Here is a 14276-nt window from a genome sequence, read left to right as displayed (position 1 = left end):
CAACCTGCTCCAGAGAAGATTGTTTCCGCACTGTGACAGGTGTGCTCGGCTGGCTGGAACTCTGCTGCGTCTGGAAGGCGGGGCCGTTGAACACACCTGGAGGGGACATCATCTGCTCTCCGGGGTCCCTCTGAGAGACACTGGTCTCAGGCGCCGAGGGTCCGTGTGGAGCGTGACCCTCCCCAACACTCTGGTTGTAGTCAGAAGTCACGCTGGTGATCTGGAAACCACTCCGTTTCTTTCCACTGCTCATTCTGCCTCTGTGTGTGTGTGTGTGTGTGTGTGTGAGAAGTGAGTGCAAGAGTCAATGCGTGTATGGGGGGGGGGTGAGTGTGTGTGTGTGTGTGTGTGTGTGTGTCTCTACAAACGTAGTCTATGTCCTTCAAGTTACATCCTGGTATGTGTTACACACGTGGGTAAAAGGAAACCTGACACCACATTATAAATACAAATGAGGGAAAAGTGTCTTAACGAGTTCAGAAAGACGCCAAAGAACAGCGCAAGAGAAAAGGCAGCCGAACATCCAAAATTAGTTTCCTGCTCCCACGACTTCACCAGGGAGCATCAGGTTAAAGTCTCGCGGATCTGACAGCACGCACTACAACACGACTTACTGTGTCGTTTGAACCTGAGCTCTGGTTCTGGTCGCGAGAGCTGGTCTGATGAAAGAAACGAAGCCTTTTATAAACGAAAAGTCTCTCTGGCCGGAGGTTGCGCAAGTCTGGCCCACTCGCGCCGATCTAATGGACTGTCCGTTTTCCTGTAGTCGATGTTTCTAGGGGAACTCGGCTGTGCCACATGTGCCCCCGAACATTTACCGCTGGGTCGGTCTGAGCAGAGCTTTACCACTACAAACCCCGCAGCCGTGCGGAGCGGATACTGGCCACTGTCATTACACAACCTCGCCTTCCTCTCAGCCCTGCACGTGGCGGACGGTGACAGGCACGACCGCGCACGCTCCAGCAGCTACTGTAGTTCAGTTTCCTAAAAGATGCAAGAGTCAATAGTTATCAATAGTTCAACGTTTTGCGATAACCAAATGTAGGCCAACCTCTGTGAAGTCTCTCTCTCTCTCACACACACACACACACACACACACACACACACACACACACACACACAAGTGAGCAGAAAGCCCCGTATGTCGCGAGTCTACAGGCTGGTCTCCGAGCCGACTGTGTACCCTCGCGCTCTGCTACTGTGCGCGTACGCAGAGAGGCATGTCACATCGGACTGGCAAACACGCCCGCGTGCACGGCACTGCCACTCGCTCCAACACCAACTCCCACGCTGCACGAGCTCATGCCATTTGGATCACAGTGACGTCGAACTCCTTAAAATCGTCCGCACCGTGCGGGTCTTCCACGCTCACGCGTGCACGCTGAAGTTTCCACGAGGGCAAACATTAGGGCAGAGAGCGAGAATACCTGAGCGCGTACGGAACCCTCCCCGAGGGCGCGCACGCACTGTGTTCGTTAGCGAGCTCCGGAGCAACTGCGCACGTGTCAGACAGCTTGTAGATCGTTACTGATGCCTGTAGTCCACTGACGATGGCCGCGAGCCAGTGTGTAAGGGTGCACGCATCCACCCGTAGGCTGGTCCGCGTGCTCTCGAGTTCTGCTCGAGACCCAGTGACACCGAACCAGGCCCGAACCCCCGCGCGTCTCCCGCTCCCACGACTCGGGACGTAGACACGGGAGAAAGCACGAGCTGCAGTTTGAACAGCAAACGCGAGCCCTCAGCGTTCACCAGCGCGCGCCAGGGTCGTTCCCCACGCCCAGTTCGGCCAGTAAGTCCCGAGCACAGACCAGTGAGCGCGCTTAGATCCAGATTCTCCTGACAACTTCGCCGTCACCAAACTGTTGACAACTTTCCTCAATCCGGAAGTTACGCCCCCACACGCAGAGTGTGTTTGGCACGCAACGCACGCACGGACCCCGTCCTGACTTCCAGATATCCGCGTGCTACATTGTTACAACCTCCGTCACGTGAAAGTTGTTTGATGTAAACTGCATTCCAGCGAAGTACCAATAAGTTATTGCACGTCGAGGGGAAGTTAGCAGAAGTTTTGCTAAAGCGTTCCGGAAACGTCCTGAAAAACTCGGGACTGAGCTGCGCGTGGGCGCGTTCGCTCAGAAAGATGGCGGAACGGTGCTCGCGAGGAGGACGCGCATGCAGCAGCACCGAACTCACGAGGAGAGGAGTTCTGGTCTCGAGCTGCAGGCCTTTTAACGGGAACCCTCCAGCGCTGGGCGAGGGCGCCCCCTAGTGGATGCGCACAGTCGGTTCCGTTCATAACACGCTGTAATGCTTTCACGGAACTGTAACTTAACACCTATGGCATTTACATTTATACAAATGACTGAGTACAACTCGAGTAATTAATGGGTTATGGGTTTTGCTCAGTGTCACCTTGGCCGTGGTGGGACTTGAACCAGCAACCTTCTGAGCACAAGTCACATACCTTCACCACTGCTCTAAATGACTTGTAAAGGCATGTGATGCACCAAGTTTCATTTCTTCACTATATACCATTTTTATAGCATTAGTAAAATATACATTATTGCCTTTTCACAAAAATGCTTAAGAATTAGTTAAGTAATGGTTGTTTACACAAATCTATTAATGTTTCTGCTCTAAAATACCAGTAAACAAACACAATGCAAACAGCAGCAGGTAATTTTTATTCTCCAGTTTACATCCTTGGAGACAGGAATTGATAAAGGTCCCAGTTAATATGTTATATTTCTTCTTTTTTTTTTTAAAGATTGTATCTTAAACATGTACCATGTGTGTCACCCCTCAACCAGTCAGAGTTACATTTAGCTTAAAGGATCTCAGGTCAAAATGTAAGAATCAACTTGGACCAAAGCAAACTCCTTTTGTTTTGCCTTTTTGTAAACAGCACTGATTGATTCACCTTCCACTTTGTGAGTATTTGATTCAGAACTTTCGCTTCAGTTATTCTAAATCATTCAGTTAAACAGGTTATAAGTAAACAGGAATGTGGCCAATGACACATGAGCACAACCTGCCAACGTGAGGGGAACCCTCATGTTCCTCAAATAACAACCTCCTATTAACTTTGGAGTTACAGACACAAGGCAAACCAAATGTGCACACATACATACATACACACACACACACACACACACACACTTCAGATGAAACTCAGGTGTTTGTCTTCATTGATTCCGAACTTCCCCTTGTTCTCTTCAAAAAGCTGCATCAAGCCCTGAAATATCAGTAAAGACTTTTACATTTACAGCATTTATCTGACACTTTTATCAAAAGCAATTCACATTTCTGACTGAATTTTCCTCCGGGTCTTCCTCAGGCGCCAAACAGTGGTAACTTGGCAGTGGTGGGACTTGAACTGGCAACCTTCTGATTACTAGACAAATACCTTAACCACTAAGACACTCACACTCTCTCTCACTCTCTCTCTCTCACACACACACACACACACACACACACACACACACACACACACACACACACACACACACACACACACACACACACACACACACACACACACACACCACACACACACACACACACACCCTTAAATAACATTATAGACCACAATATATCTCACACACACAGCCCCCCTTAAATAACATTATACACCACAATATATCTCACACACACAGCCCCCCTTAAATAACATTATACACCATACACACACACACACAACCCCCCTTAAATAACATTATAGACCACATACACACACAAGCCCTTTTGAGCTGTCTGACCTCTATGTAGCGCAAGTGGAGAGAGTCAACGTCTTCTTTAGTGGGAGAGGAATTCTGATCAACAGGAATCGGCCTCCCCACTACAGGAAGAGTGTGAGAGAGAGAGAGACTGTTTACTTTAATTTAGTTTATTTTAATTATTGCCCTAATTGTGTGCATCTCACTTTTTGCTTGTGCGTGGATGCGTGTGTGTGTGTCTAGTACCTATAGTATGTATGTGAGTGTGTGTCTGTCTCATACCTATAGTGTGTATGGGTTTTCTATAAGGCAGAAGGCCAAAGCTGTATTGAAAAACTCCTCTGGCATGAAAAAGTGGTAAGGCCACGCCCATAATCCTCTGTAGGTGGTCCTGAACCCGCCGGAGGGCAGAGCCTGTTGGGTTCTCCATCTGATCAAACAGTTCGTTCTCCCCGAATGAGAACACTGGAACCAGCCAAGCTCTAGACACACACACACACACACCCATCACTGACACAGTGAGAGGACACACCTATAGTGTGTGTGTGTGTGTGTGTGTGTGTGAATGAGAGACACACACACACACACACACACACACACACACCCACCCGTGTTTGAGGGCCAGTTTGATGAAGCCTTTCCTCTGCAGCAGTTGAAGTGTTAGCGCTCCTGGCCGCGCCTCCAGGGACTCAGGAGCTCCGCCCACCGCCACAACTGCAACGTTCCCGCCCCCCGGCCGGCTCAGCAGGTAACTGGCACTCGCCTTCTCACTGGACACCAGCCCTGAGGCCACAGGGCAAAGGTCAAGGGTCAAACTATAGACAAGAAAAACCACCTCAGCTTATATGGATCAGGGTGAGGCACAGCGCTGACTCTGTGTGTGTGTGTGTGCGCGTTTACGCTGGCACAGCGCTGACTGCGTGTTGTGTGTGCGCGTTTACGCTGGCACAGCGCTGACTGCGTGTTGTGTGTGCGCGTTTACGCTGGCACAGCGCTGACTGCGTGTTGTGTGTGCGCGTTTACGCTGGCACAGCGCTGACTGTGTTGTGTGCGCGCGTTTACGCTGGCACAGCGCTGACTGCGTTGTGTGCGCGCATTTACGCTGGCACAGCGCTGACTGCGTGTTGTGTGTGCGCGTTTACGCTGGCACAGCGCTGACTGTGTTGTGTGCGCGCGTTTACGCTGGCACAGCGCTGACTGCGTTGTGTGCGCGCATTTACGCTGGCACAGCGCTGACTGCATGTTGTGTGTGCGCGTTTACGCTGGCACAGCGCTGACTGTGTTGTGTGTGCGCGTTTACGCTGGCACAGCGCTGACTGTGTTGTGTGTGCGCGTTTACGCTGGCACAGCGCTGACTGCGTTGTGTGCGCGCGTTTACGCTGGCACAGCGCTGACTGCGTGTTGTGTGTGCGCGTTTACGCTGGCACAGCGCTGACTGTGTTGTGTGTGCGCGTTTACGCTGGCACAGCGCTGACTGTGTTGTGTGTGCGCGTTTACGCTGGCACAGCGCTGACTGTGTTGTGTGTGCGCGTTTATGCTGGCACAGCGCTGACTGTGTTGTGTGCGCGCGTTTATGCTGGCACAGCGCTGACTGTGTGCGCGCGTTTACGCTGGCACAGCGCTGACTGTGTGCACGCGCGTTTACGCTGGCACAGCGCTGACTGTGTGCGCGCGTTTACGCTGGCACAGCGCTGACTGTGTGCGCGCGTTTACGCTGGCACAGCGCTGACTGTGTGCACGCGCGTTTACGCTGGCACAGCGCTGACTGTGTGCACGCGCGTTTACGCTGGCACAGCGCTGACTGTGTGTGTGTGTGTGTGTGTGTGTCTGCTCTGACTTTTTGGTCTAGTTGGATCAACTTCAAATATTTCTACACAGTGAACTTGTACAATGTCACTTTACACAACACAAAACAGCTCAACATACAGTTTAACACACACACACGCACACACTTCTCTCACCTCCAAACATGATATAGTCTCTGAAGAAAGGAACTCGGAACCAGAAAGGTAACATCAGGAGGTAGGGAGTGAGTCCTGGGAACAGCTTGGAGAATCCAGACGCTTCTGTGCAGAAATTCCCAAATGCGCCTGCGACCAACACGCCGTGTGGATGGAAACCAAACAGGTAATTACAGCTTGCATCAAGATCCACAGTCTTTACCAGCTAGAGAGAGAGAGAGGGAGAAGAGGAGAGAGAGAGAGAGAACTTTAAACATTCCTGTTTAGAGATACTAAAGATATACTGAACAGTGCCTGACCCTATGAACACATGACCCTACAACTCTGTGACCCGTGTCCACACTCACACTTTTAGCTTAGAAAGGAGACTTGCTCGCTCGCTCGCTCGCTCACACACACACACACACACACACACACACACACACACACACACACACACCCTTACAGAAATGGGGAAATAATCTCTGAAGTATCTCCACATGCTCCAGCTTCTGACCCAGTTTGACCTCCGACCTCCACATGTGGGCGTGTCTTTGTCTAGATACAGCCAACCAGCATACAGCACACCCACCATCCACCAATCACTTAAGCAGATGAGCACAAACGCAGCTAGACAACACTGAGCTAGAGAGAGAGAGAGAGAGAGAGAGAGAGGAGCTATGACAAAAAAAAGTTAAACTGGGGAAACAAAATCATGAATAAAAATGCAGCATGAACACCAAAAGAAAGGTAAACGAAAAGTAAACTGAAGTTTAAAGTTAATGGTTAGTGTGTGTGTGAGTGAAGACGTGTGACTGCTGGGCCGGACAGGGAGCTTCACTCACTCACGGAGCATCAACACCGTCAGCACACTCCGTTCACCCAGGACGTACGGGAATAAGTCCAGTGGACACGGACACACACACACACACACACACACACACACACACACACACGTAATGACGCCACACACACAGGCACGCGCTCGGAACGGTCCGCGCGGGTCGCCGTTGTTTACTCACCAAGCGCGAGGAAGGAGAAGATCCACTGCACAACAGCGGCGGTCTGCAACCGACGCCGCAACGGAATATTTAACGGAGCGAATTCAACCTTCATTTCTGCTTCAGATCTCTCACACACACACACACACACACACACACACACACACACACACACACACTCATCTGTGATTTCCGTGTAGGCTACACCCGTGTCTCGTGTGTGTGACACGCTCTGTAACTTACCCAGAAGAGTGAGAAGGTTCTCCGCTTTTATCCGAAACGTCTGCGTTCAAAGCAGCGTCGCGAGTGAACGATCAGCTCGGGACCGATCGGTAAGTCCTCGAGCGCGTCCTGCTCACTCTAAACCTCCTCGCGCTCCAGCCGTATGACGTCACAGACCCGCCCCTTCACTTCGGACCAATCAGGTGAGGGCTGGCGTTGACTGTCGCGGGCGCCCCAGTGCTGGTCCGCGCGTGGGATGCAGCACACGGAGGTGACGGAGCTTTGATGTCTCCTGAAGTCCTGAACACGGAGTCCGAGACAAAGACTGTCCAAGCAGACGATGTCCTACAGGAGAAACCCGCGTGTCCAGGTCACATCCACGGGCAGAAACGACAGCGGGTTGTCCAGGATTACCAGATATACTGTATTTTCAGAAAGTGAGTTCAGCGAGTTCTGAAAGGAGACGGGCAGATCTGAATACGGAAGAGCCCTTTCTGTCTGTCTGGGTCAGTTTTAGGAGATGTGTGTGCAGGGTTACTGGGGTTTAGGTGATGGAGACTAATATGATGAAATGTCAGACAGACAGCAATACAAATTTCAAGATTTGTGTTGAAATGATGTCTGAGTGAAAGAGTGTAGAAGAGATAGAAGCCATGAGAGGACACTAGCAGAGAGTGAGAGTGATTACAGCGTGAGGACATTACCTCACACCTCTTAGTGAGCAGAGTGTAAGGATATTACCTCACTCCTCTCTTAGTGAGTATAGAGAGAGGACATAACCTCACACCTCTCTTAGTGAGTATAGAGAGAGGACATAACCTCACACCTCTCTTAGTGAGTATAGAGAGAGGACAACCTCACACCTCTCTTAGTGAGTATAGAGTGAGGACATAACCTCACACCTCGCTTAGTGAGTATAGAGAGTGAGGACATGACCTCACACCTCTCTTAGTGAGCATAGAGTGTAAGGACATTACCTCACTCCTCTCTTAGTGAGCATAGAGAGTGAGGACATTACCTCACACCTCTCTTAGTGAGCATAGTGTAAGGACATTACCTCACTCCTCTCTTAGTGAGCATAGAGAGTGAGGACATTACCTCACACCTCTCTTAGGGAGTATAGAGAGAGTGTGAGGACATTACCTCTCTTAGCAAGTATAGAGCGAGGACATTACCTCTCTTAGCGAGTATAGAGAGTGTGAGGCCATTACCTCTCTTAGCGAGTATAGAGAGCGTGAGGACGTTACCTCTCTTAGCGAGTATAGAGCGTGAAGACGTTACCTCTCTTAGCGAGTATACTGAGCAAGGACGTTACCTCTCTTAGCGAGTATAGAGAGTGTGAGGACGTTACCTCTCTTAGCGAGTATAGAGTGTGAGGCCGTTACCTCTCTTAGCGAGTATAGAGTGTGTGAGGCCGTTACCTCTCTTAGCGAGTATAGTGAGCGAGGACGTTACCTCTCTTAGCGAGTATAGAGTGTGAGGACGTTACCTCTTTTAGCTAGTATAGAGAGTGTGAGGACATTACCTCTCCTAGGGAGTATAGTGTGAGGACATTACCTCTCTTAGCGAGTATAGTGTGAGGACATTACCTCTCTTAGCGAGTATAGTGTGAGGACATTACATCGCTTAGCGAGTATAGAGAGCGTGAGGACGTTACCTCTCTTAGCGAGTATAGAGAGCGTGAGGACGCTACCTCTCTTGGCGAAGTATAGAGAGCGTGAGGACGTTACCTCTCTTGGCGAGTATAGATGAGCGTGAGGACGTTACCTCTCTTAGGCGAGTATAGAGAGCGTGAGGACGTTACCTCTCTTAGGCGAGTATAGAGGTGAGGACGTTACCTCTCTTGGCGAGTATAGAGAGCGTGAGGACGTTACCTCTCTTGGCGAGTATAGAGAGCGTGAGGACGTTACCTCTCTTGGCGAGTATAGAGAGCGTGAGGACGTTACCTCTCTTGGCGAGTATAGAGAGCGTGAGGACGTTACCTCTCTTGGCGAGTATAGAGAGCGTGAGGACGTTACCTCTCTTGGCGAGTATAGAGAGCGTGAGGACGTTACCTCTCTTGGCGAGTATAGAGAGCGTGAGGACGTTACCTCTCTTGGCGAGTATAGAGAGCGTGAGGACGCTACCTCTCTTGGCGAGTCTAGTGAGCGAGGACGCTACCTCTCTTAGGCGAGTCTAGTGAGCGAGCACGTTACCTCTCTTAGCGAGTATAGAGTGTGAGGACGTTACCTCTCTTAGCGAGTATAGAGAGCGTGAGGACGTTACCTCTCTTAGCGAGTATAGAGAGCGTGAGGACGTTACCTCTCTTGGCGAGTATAGAGAGCGTGAGGACGTTACCTCTCTTGGCGAGTATAGTGAGCGTGAGGACGTTACCTCTCTTGGCGAGTATAGAGCGTGAGGACGTTACCTCTCTTGGCGAGTATAGAGAGCGTGAGGACGTTACCTCTCTTGGCGAGTATAGAGAGCGTGAGGACGTTACCTCTCTTGGCGAGTATAGAGAGCGTGAGGACGTTACCTCTCTTGGCGAGTATAGAGAGCGTGAGGACGTTACCTCTCTTGGCGAGTATAGAGAGCGTGAGGACGTTACCTCTCTTGGCGAGTATAGAGAGCGTGAGGACGTTACCTCTCTTGGCGAGTCTAGAGAGCGTGAGGACGTTACCTCTCTTGGCGAGTCTAGAGAGCGTGAGGACGTTACCTCTCTTGGCGAGTATAGAGAGCGTGAGGACGTTACCTCTCTTGGCGAGTATAGAGAGCGTGAGGACGTTACCTCTCTTGGCGAGTATAGAGAGCGTGAGGACGCTACCTCTCTTGGCGAGTCTAGTGAGCGAGGACGTTACCTCTCTTGGCGAGTCTAGTGAGCGAGGACGCTACCTCTCTTGGCGAGTCTAGAGAGCGAGGACGTTACCTCTCTTGGCGAGTCTAGAGAGCGTGAGGACGTTACCTCTCTTGGCGAGTCTAGAGAGCGTGAGGACGTTACCTCTCTTGGCGAGTCTAGAGAGCGTGAGGACGTTACCTCTCTTGGCGAGTCTAGAGAGCGTGAGGACGTTACCTCTCTTGGCGAGTCTAGAGAGCGTGAGGACGTTACCTCTCTTGGCGAGTCTAGAGAGCGTGAGGACGTTACCTCTCTTGGCGAGTCTAGAGAGCGTGAGGACGTTACCTCTCTTGGCGAGTCTAGAGAGCGTGAGGACGTTACCTCTCTTGGCGAGTCTAGAGAGCGTGAGGACGTTACCTCTCTTGGCGAGTATAGAGAGCGTGAGGACGTTACCTCTCTTGGCGAGTATAGAGAGCGTGAGGACGTTACCTCTCTTGGCGAGTATAGAGAGCGTGAGGACGTTACCTCTCTTGGCGAGTATAGAGAGCGTGAGGACGTTACCTCTCTTGGCGAGTATAGGAGCGTGAGGACGTTACCTCTCTTAGGCGAGTATAGAGTGAGGACGTTACCTCTCTTAGCGAGTATAGAGTGAGGACGTTACCTCTCTTGGCGAATATAGAGCGTGAGGACGTTACCTCTCTTGGCGAGTATAGAGAGCGTGAGGACGTTACCTCTCTTGGCGAGTATAGAGAGCGTGAGGACGTTACCTCTCTTGGCGAGTATAGAGAGCGTGAGGACGTTACCTCTCTTGGCGAGTATAGAGAGCGTGAGGACGTTACCTCTCTTGGCGAGTATAGTGAGCGTGAGGACGTTACCTCTCTTGGCGAGTATAGAGAGCGTGAGGACGTTACCTCTCTTGGCGAGTATAGAGAGCGTGAGGACGTTACCTCTCTTGGCGAGTATAGAGAGCGTGAGGACGTTACCTCTCCTAGGCGAGTATAGTGTGAGGACATTACCTCTCTTAGCGAGTATAGTGTGAGGACATTACCTCTCTTAGGCGAGTATAGAGAGCGTGAGGACGTTACCTCTCTTGGCGAATATAGAGCGTGAGGACGTTACCTCTCTTAGCGAGTATAGAGGTGAGGACGTTACCTCTCTTAGCGAGTATAGAGTGAGGACGTTACCTCTCTTAGGCGAGTATAGAGGTGAGGACGTTACCTCTCTTGGCGAGTATAGAGAGCGTGAGGACGTTACCTCTCTTGGCGAGTATAGAGAGCGTGAGGACGTTACCTCTCTTGGCGAGTATAGAGCGTGAGGACGTTACCTCTCTTGCGAGTATAGTGAGCGTGAGGACGTTACCTCTCTTGGCGAGTATAGAGAGCGTGAGGACGTTACCTCTCTTGGCGAGTATAGAGAGCGTGAGGACGTTACCTCTCTTGGCGAGTATAGAGAGCGTGAGGACGTTACCTCTCCTAGGGAGTATAGTGTGAGGACGTTACCTCTCTTAGCGAGTAGAGAGTGTGAGGACATTACCTCTCTTAGCGAGTATAGAGAGCGTGAGGACGTTACCTCTTTAGCTAGTAAGAGAGTGTGAGGACATTACTACTCTCCTAGGGAGTATAGTGTGAGGACATTACCTATCTAGCGAGTATAGTGTGAGGACAGTTACCTCTCTTAGGCGAGTATAGAGAGCGTGAGGACGTTACCTCTCTTAGGCGAGTATAGAGAGTGTGAGGACGTTACCTCTCTTAGGCGAGTATAGTGTGAGGACTTTACCTCTCTTTGCGAGTATAGAGAGCGTGAGGATAGTTACCTCTCTTAGCTAGTATAGAGAGTGTGAGGACATTACCTCTCCTAGCGAGTATAGTGTGAGGACATTACCTCTCTTAGCGAGTATAGAGAGCGTGAGGACGTTACCTCTTTTAGCTAGTATAGAGAGTGTGAGGACATTACCTCTCTAGGGATAGTGTGAGGACATTACCTCTCTTAGCGAGTATAGTGTGAGGACATTACCTCTCTTAGCGAGTATAGTGTGAGGACATTACCTCTCTTAGCGAGTATAGAGAGCGTGAGGACGTTACCTCTTTTAGCTAGTATAGAGAGTGTGAGGACATTACCTCTCCTAGGGAGTATAGTGTGAGGACATTACCTCTCTTAGCGAGTATAGTGTGAGGACATTACCTCTCTTAGCGAGTATAGTGTGAGGACAGTTACCTCTCTTGGCGAGTATAAGAGAGCGTGAGGACGTTACCTCTCTTAGCGAGTATAGAGAGCGTGAGGACGTTACCTCTCTTGGCGAGATAGAGAGCGTGAGGACGTTACCTCTCTTAGGCGAGTCTAGAGAGCGTGAGGACGTTACCTCTCTTGGCGAGTCTAGAGAGCGTGAGGACGTTACCTCTCTTGGCGAGTCTAGAGAGCGTGAGGACGTTACCTCTCTTGGCGAGTCTAGAGAGCGTGAGGACGTTACCTCTCTTGGCGAGTCTAGAGAGCGTGAGGACGTTACCTCTCTTGGCGAGTCTAGAGAGCGTGAGGACGTTACCTCTCTTGGCGAGTCTAGAGAGCGTGAGGACGTTACCTCTCTTGGCGAGTCTAGAGAGCGTGAGGACGTTACCTCTCTTGGCGAGTCTAGAGAGCGTGAGGACGTTACCTCTCTTGGCGAGTCTAGAGAGCGTGAGGACGTTACCTCTCTTGGCGAGTATAGAGAGCGTGAGGACGTTACCTCTCTTGGCGAGTATAGAGCGTGAGGACGTTACCTCTCTTAGCGAGTATAGAGTGAGGACGTTACCTCTCTTAGCGAGTATAGAGAGGTGAGGACGTTACCTCTCTTAGCGAGTATAGAGAGTGAGGACGTTACCTCTCTTGGCGAGTATAGAGAGCGTGAGGACGTTACCTCTCTTAGCGAGTATAGTGTGAGGACATTACCTCTCTTAGCGAGTATAGAGAGCGTGAGGACGTTACCTCTTTTAGCTAGTATAGAGAGTGTGAGGACATTACCTCTCCTAGGGAGTATAGTGTGAGGACATTACCTCTCTTAGCGAGTATAGTGTGAGGACATTACCTCTCTTAGCGAGTATAGAGAGCGTGAGGACGTTACCTCTTTTAGCTAGTATAGAGAGTGTGAGGACATTACCTCTCCTAGGGAGTATAGTGTGAGGACATTACCTCTCTTAGCGAGTATAGTGTGAGGACATTACCTCTCTTAGCGAGTATAGTGTGAGGACGTTACCTCTCTTAGCGAGTATAAAGAGCGTGAGGACGTTACCTCTCTTAGCGAGTATAGAGAGCGTGAGGACGTTACCTCTCTTGGCGAGTATAGAGAGCGTGAGGACGTTACCTCTCTTAGCGAGTATAGAGTGTGAGGACGTTACCTCTCTTAGCGAGTATAGAGTGAGGACGTTACCTCTCTTGGCGAGTATAGAGAGCGTGAGGACGTTACCTCTCTTGGCGAGTATAGAGAGCGTGAGGACGTTACCTCTCTTGGCGAGTATAGAGAGCGTGAGGACGTTACCTCTCTTGGCGAGTATAGAGAGCGTGAGGACGTTACCTCTCTTGGCGAGTATAGAGAGCGTGAGGACGTTACCTCTCTTGGCGAGTATAGAGAGCGTGAGGACGCTACCTCTCTTGGCGAGTCTAGTGAGCGAGGACGCTACCTCTCTTGGCGAGTCTAGTGAGCGAGCACGTTACCTCTCTTGGCGAGTATAGAGAGCGTGAGGACGTTACCTCTCTTGGCGAGTATAGAGAGCGTGAGGACGTTACCTCTCTTGGCGAGTATAGAGAGCGTGAGGACGTTACCTCTCTTGGCGAGTCTAGAGAGCGTGAGGACGTTACCTCTCTTGGCGAGTCTAGAGAGCGTGAGGACGTTACCTCTCTTGGCGAGTCTAGAGAGCGTGAGGACGTTACCTCTCTTGGCGAGTCTAGAGAGCGTGAGGACGTTACCTCTCTTGGCGAGTCTAGAGAGCGTGAGGACGTTACCTCTCTTGGCGAGTCTAGAGAGCGTGAGGACGTTACCTCTCTTGGCGAGTCTAGAGAGCGTGAGGACGTTACCTCTCTTGGCGAGTCTAGAGAGCGTGAGGACGTTACCTCTCTTGGCGAGTCTAGAGAGCGTGAGGACGTTACCTCTCTTGGCGAGTATAGAGAGCGTGAGGACGTTACCTCTCTTGGCGAGTCTAGAGAGCGTGAGGACGTTACCTCTCTTGGCGAGTCTAGAGAGCGTGAGGACGTTACCTCTCTTGGCGAGTCTAGAGAGCGTGAGGACGTTACCTCTCTTGGCGAGTATAGAGAGCGTGAGGACGTTACCTCTCTTGGCGAGTATAGAGAGCGTGAGGACGTTACCTCTCTTGGCGAGTCTAGTAGAGCGTGAGGACGCTACCTCTCTTGGCGAGTCTAGTGAGCGAGAACGCTACCTCTCTTGGCGAGTCTAGAGAGCGAGGACGTTACCTCTCTTGGCGAGTATAGTGAGCGAGGACGTTACCTCTCTTGGCGAGTATAGAGCGTGAGGACGTTACCTCTCTTGGCGAGTATAGTGAGCGTGAGGACGTTACCTCTCTTGGCGAGTATAGAGAGCGTGAGGACGTTACCTCTCTTG

At 50.9% G+C, this 14276-nt stretch overlaps 2 protein-coding genes across 7 annotated transcripts in view; both read right to left on the bottom strand.

Moving 5' to 3' along the window:
- The window catches only part of LOC113568392 (TSC22 domain family protein 4-like), a 17226-nt gene extending 15014 nt beyond the window's left edge, over positions 1–2212 (bottom strand). The window contains exon 1 of one of the 2 annotated variants that reach the window (XM_035521263.1): positions 1–2212. This exon is cut by the window's left edge and continues 449 nt beyond it. In XM_035521263.1, the coding sequence (XP_035377156.1) occupies positions 1–253 (253 nt within the window). In that variant the 5' untranslated portion in view covers positions 254–2212. The other variant, XM_035521262.1, reaches the window with a different exon arrangement.
- Positions 2213–2661: 449 nt separating this feature from the next.
- mogat3a (monoacylglycerol O-acyltransferase 3a) lies at positions 2662–7027 on the bottom strand. 5 transcript variants are annotated; one of them, XM_035521264.1, is made up of 8 exons: positions 6901–7027; positions 6679–6785; positions 6123–6301; positions 5678–5882; positions 4325–4499; positions 3999–4198; positions 3759–3838; positions 2662–3235 (listed from the first exon to the last, which is right to left on the bottom strand). In XM_035521264.1, exons 2-8 carry the CDS (start codon positions 6770–6772, stop codon positions 3161–3163), a joined length of 1008 nt encoding a protein of 335 aa, XP_035377157.1. In that variant the 5' UTR covers positions 6773–6785; positions 6901–7027; the 3' UTR covers positions 2662–3160. The 5 variants fall into 5 exon arrangements, with proteins under 5 accessions (XP_035377157.1, XP_035377160.1, XP_035377158.1 ...); XM_035521267.1 differs by having other exon boundaries at positions 6123–6214; XM_035521265.1 differs by having other exon boundaries at positions 6679–6774.
- Positions 7028–14276: the final 7249 nt, after the last annotated feature.

Source organism: Electrophorus electricus, chromosome 22 (genome assembly GCF_013358815.1).
Source record: "Electrophorus electricus isolate fEleEle1 chromosome 22, fEleEle1.pri, whole genome shotgun sequence".
Classification (NCBI taxonomy): domain Eukaryota; kingdom Metazoa; phylum Chordata; class Actinopteri; order Gymnotiformes; family Gymnotidae; genus Electrophorus; species Electrophorus electricus.
Note: the sequence above shows the minus strand (reverse complement) of the source record. Positions and strands in the feature narration are given on the sequence as shown.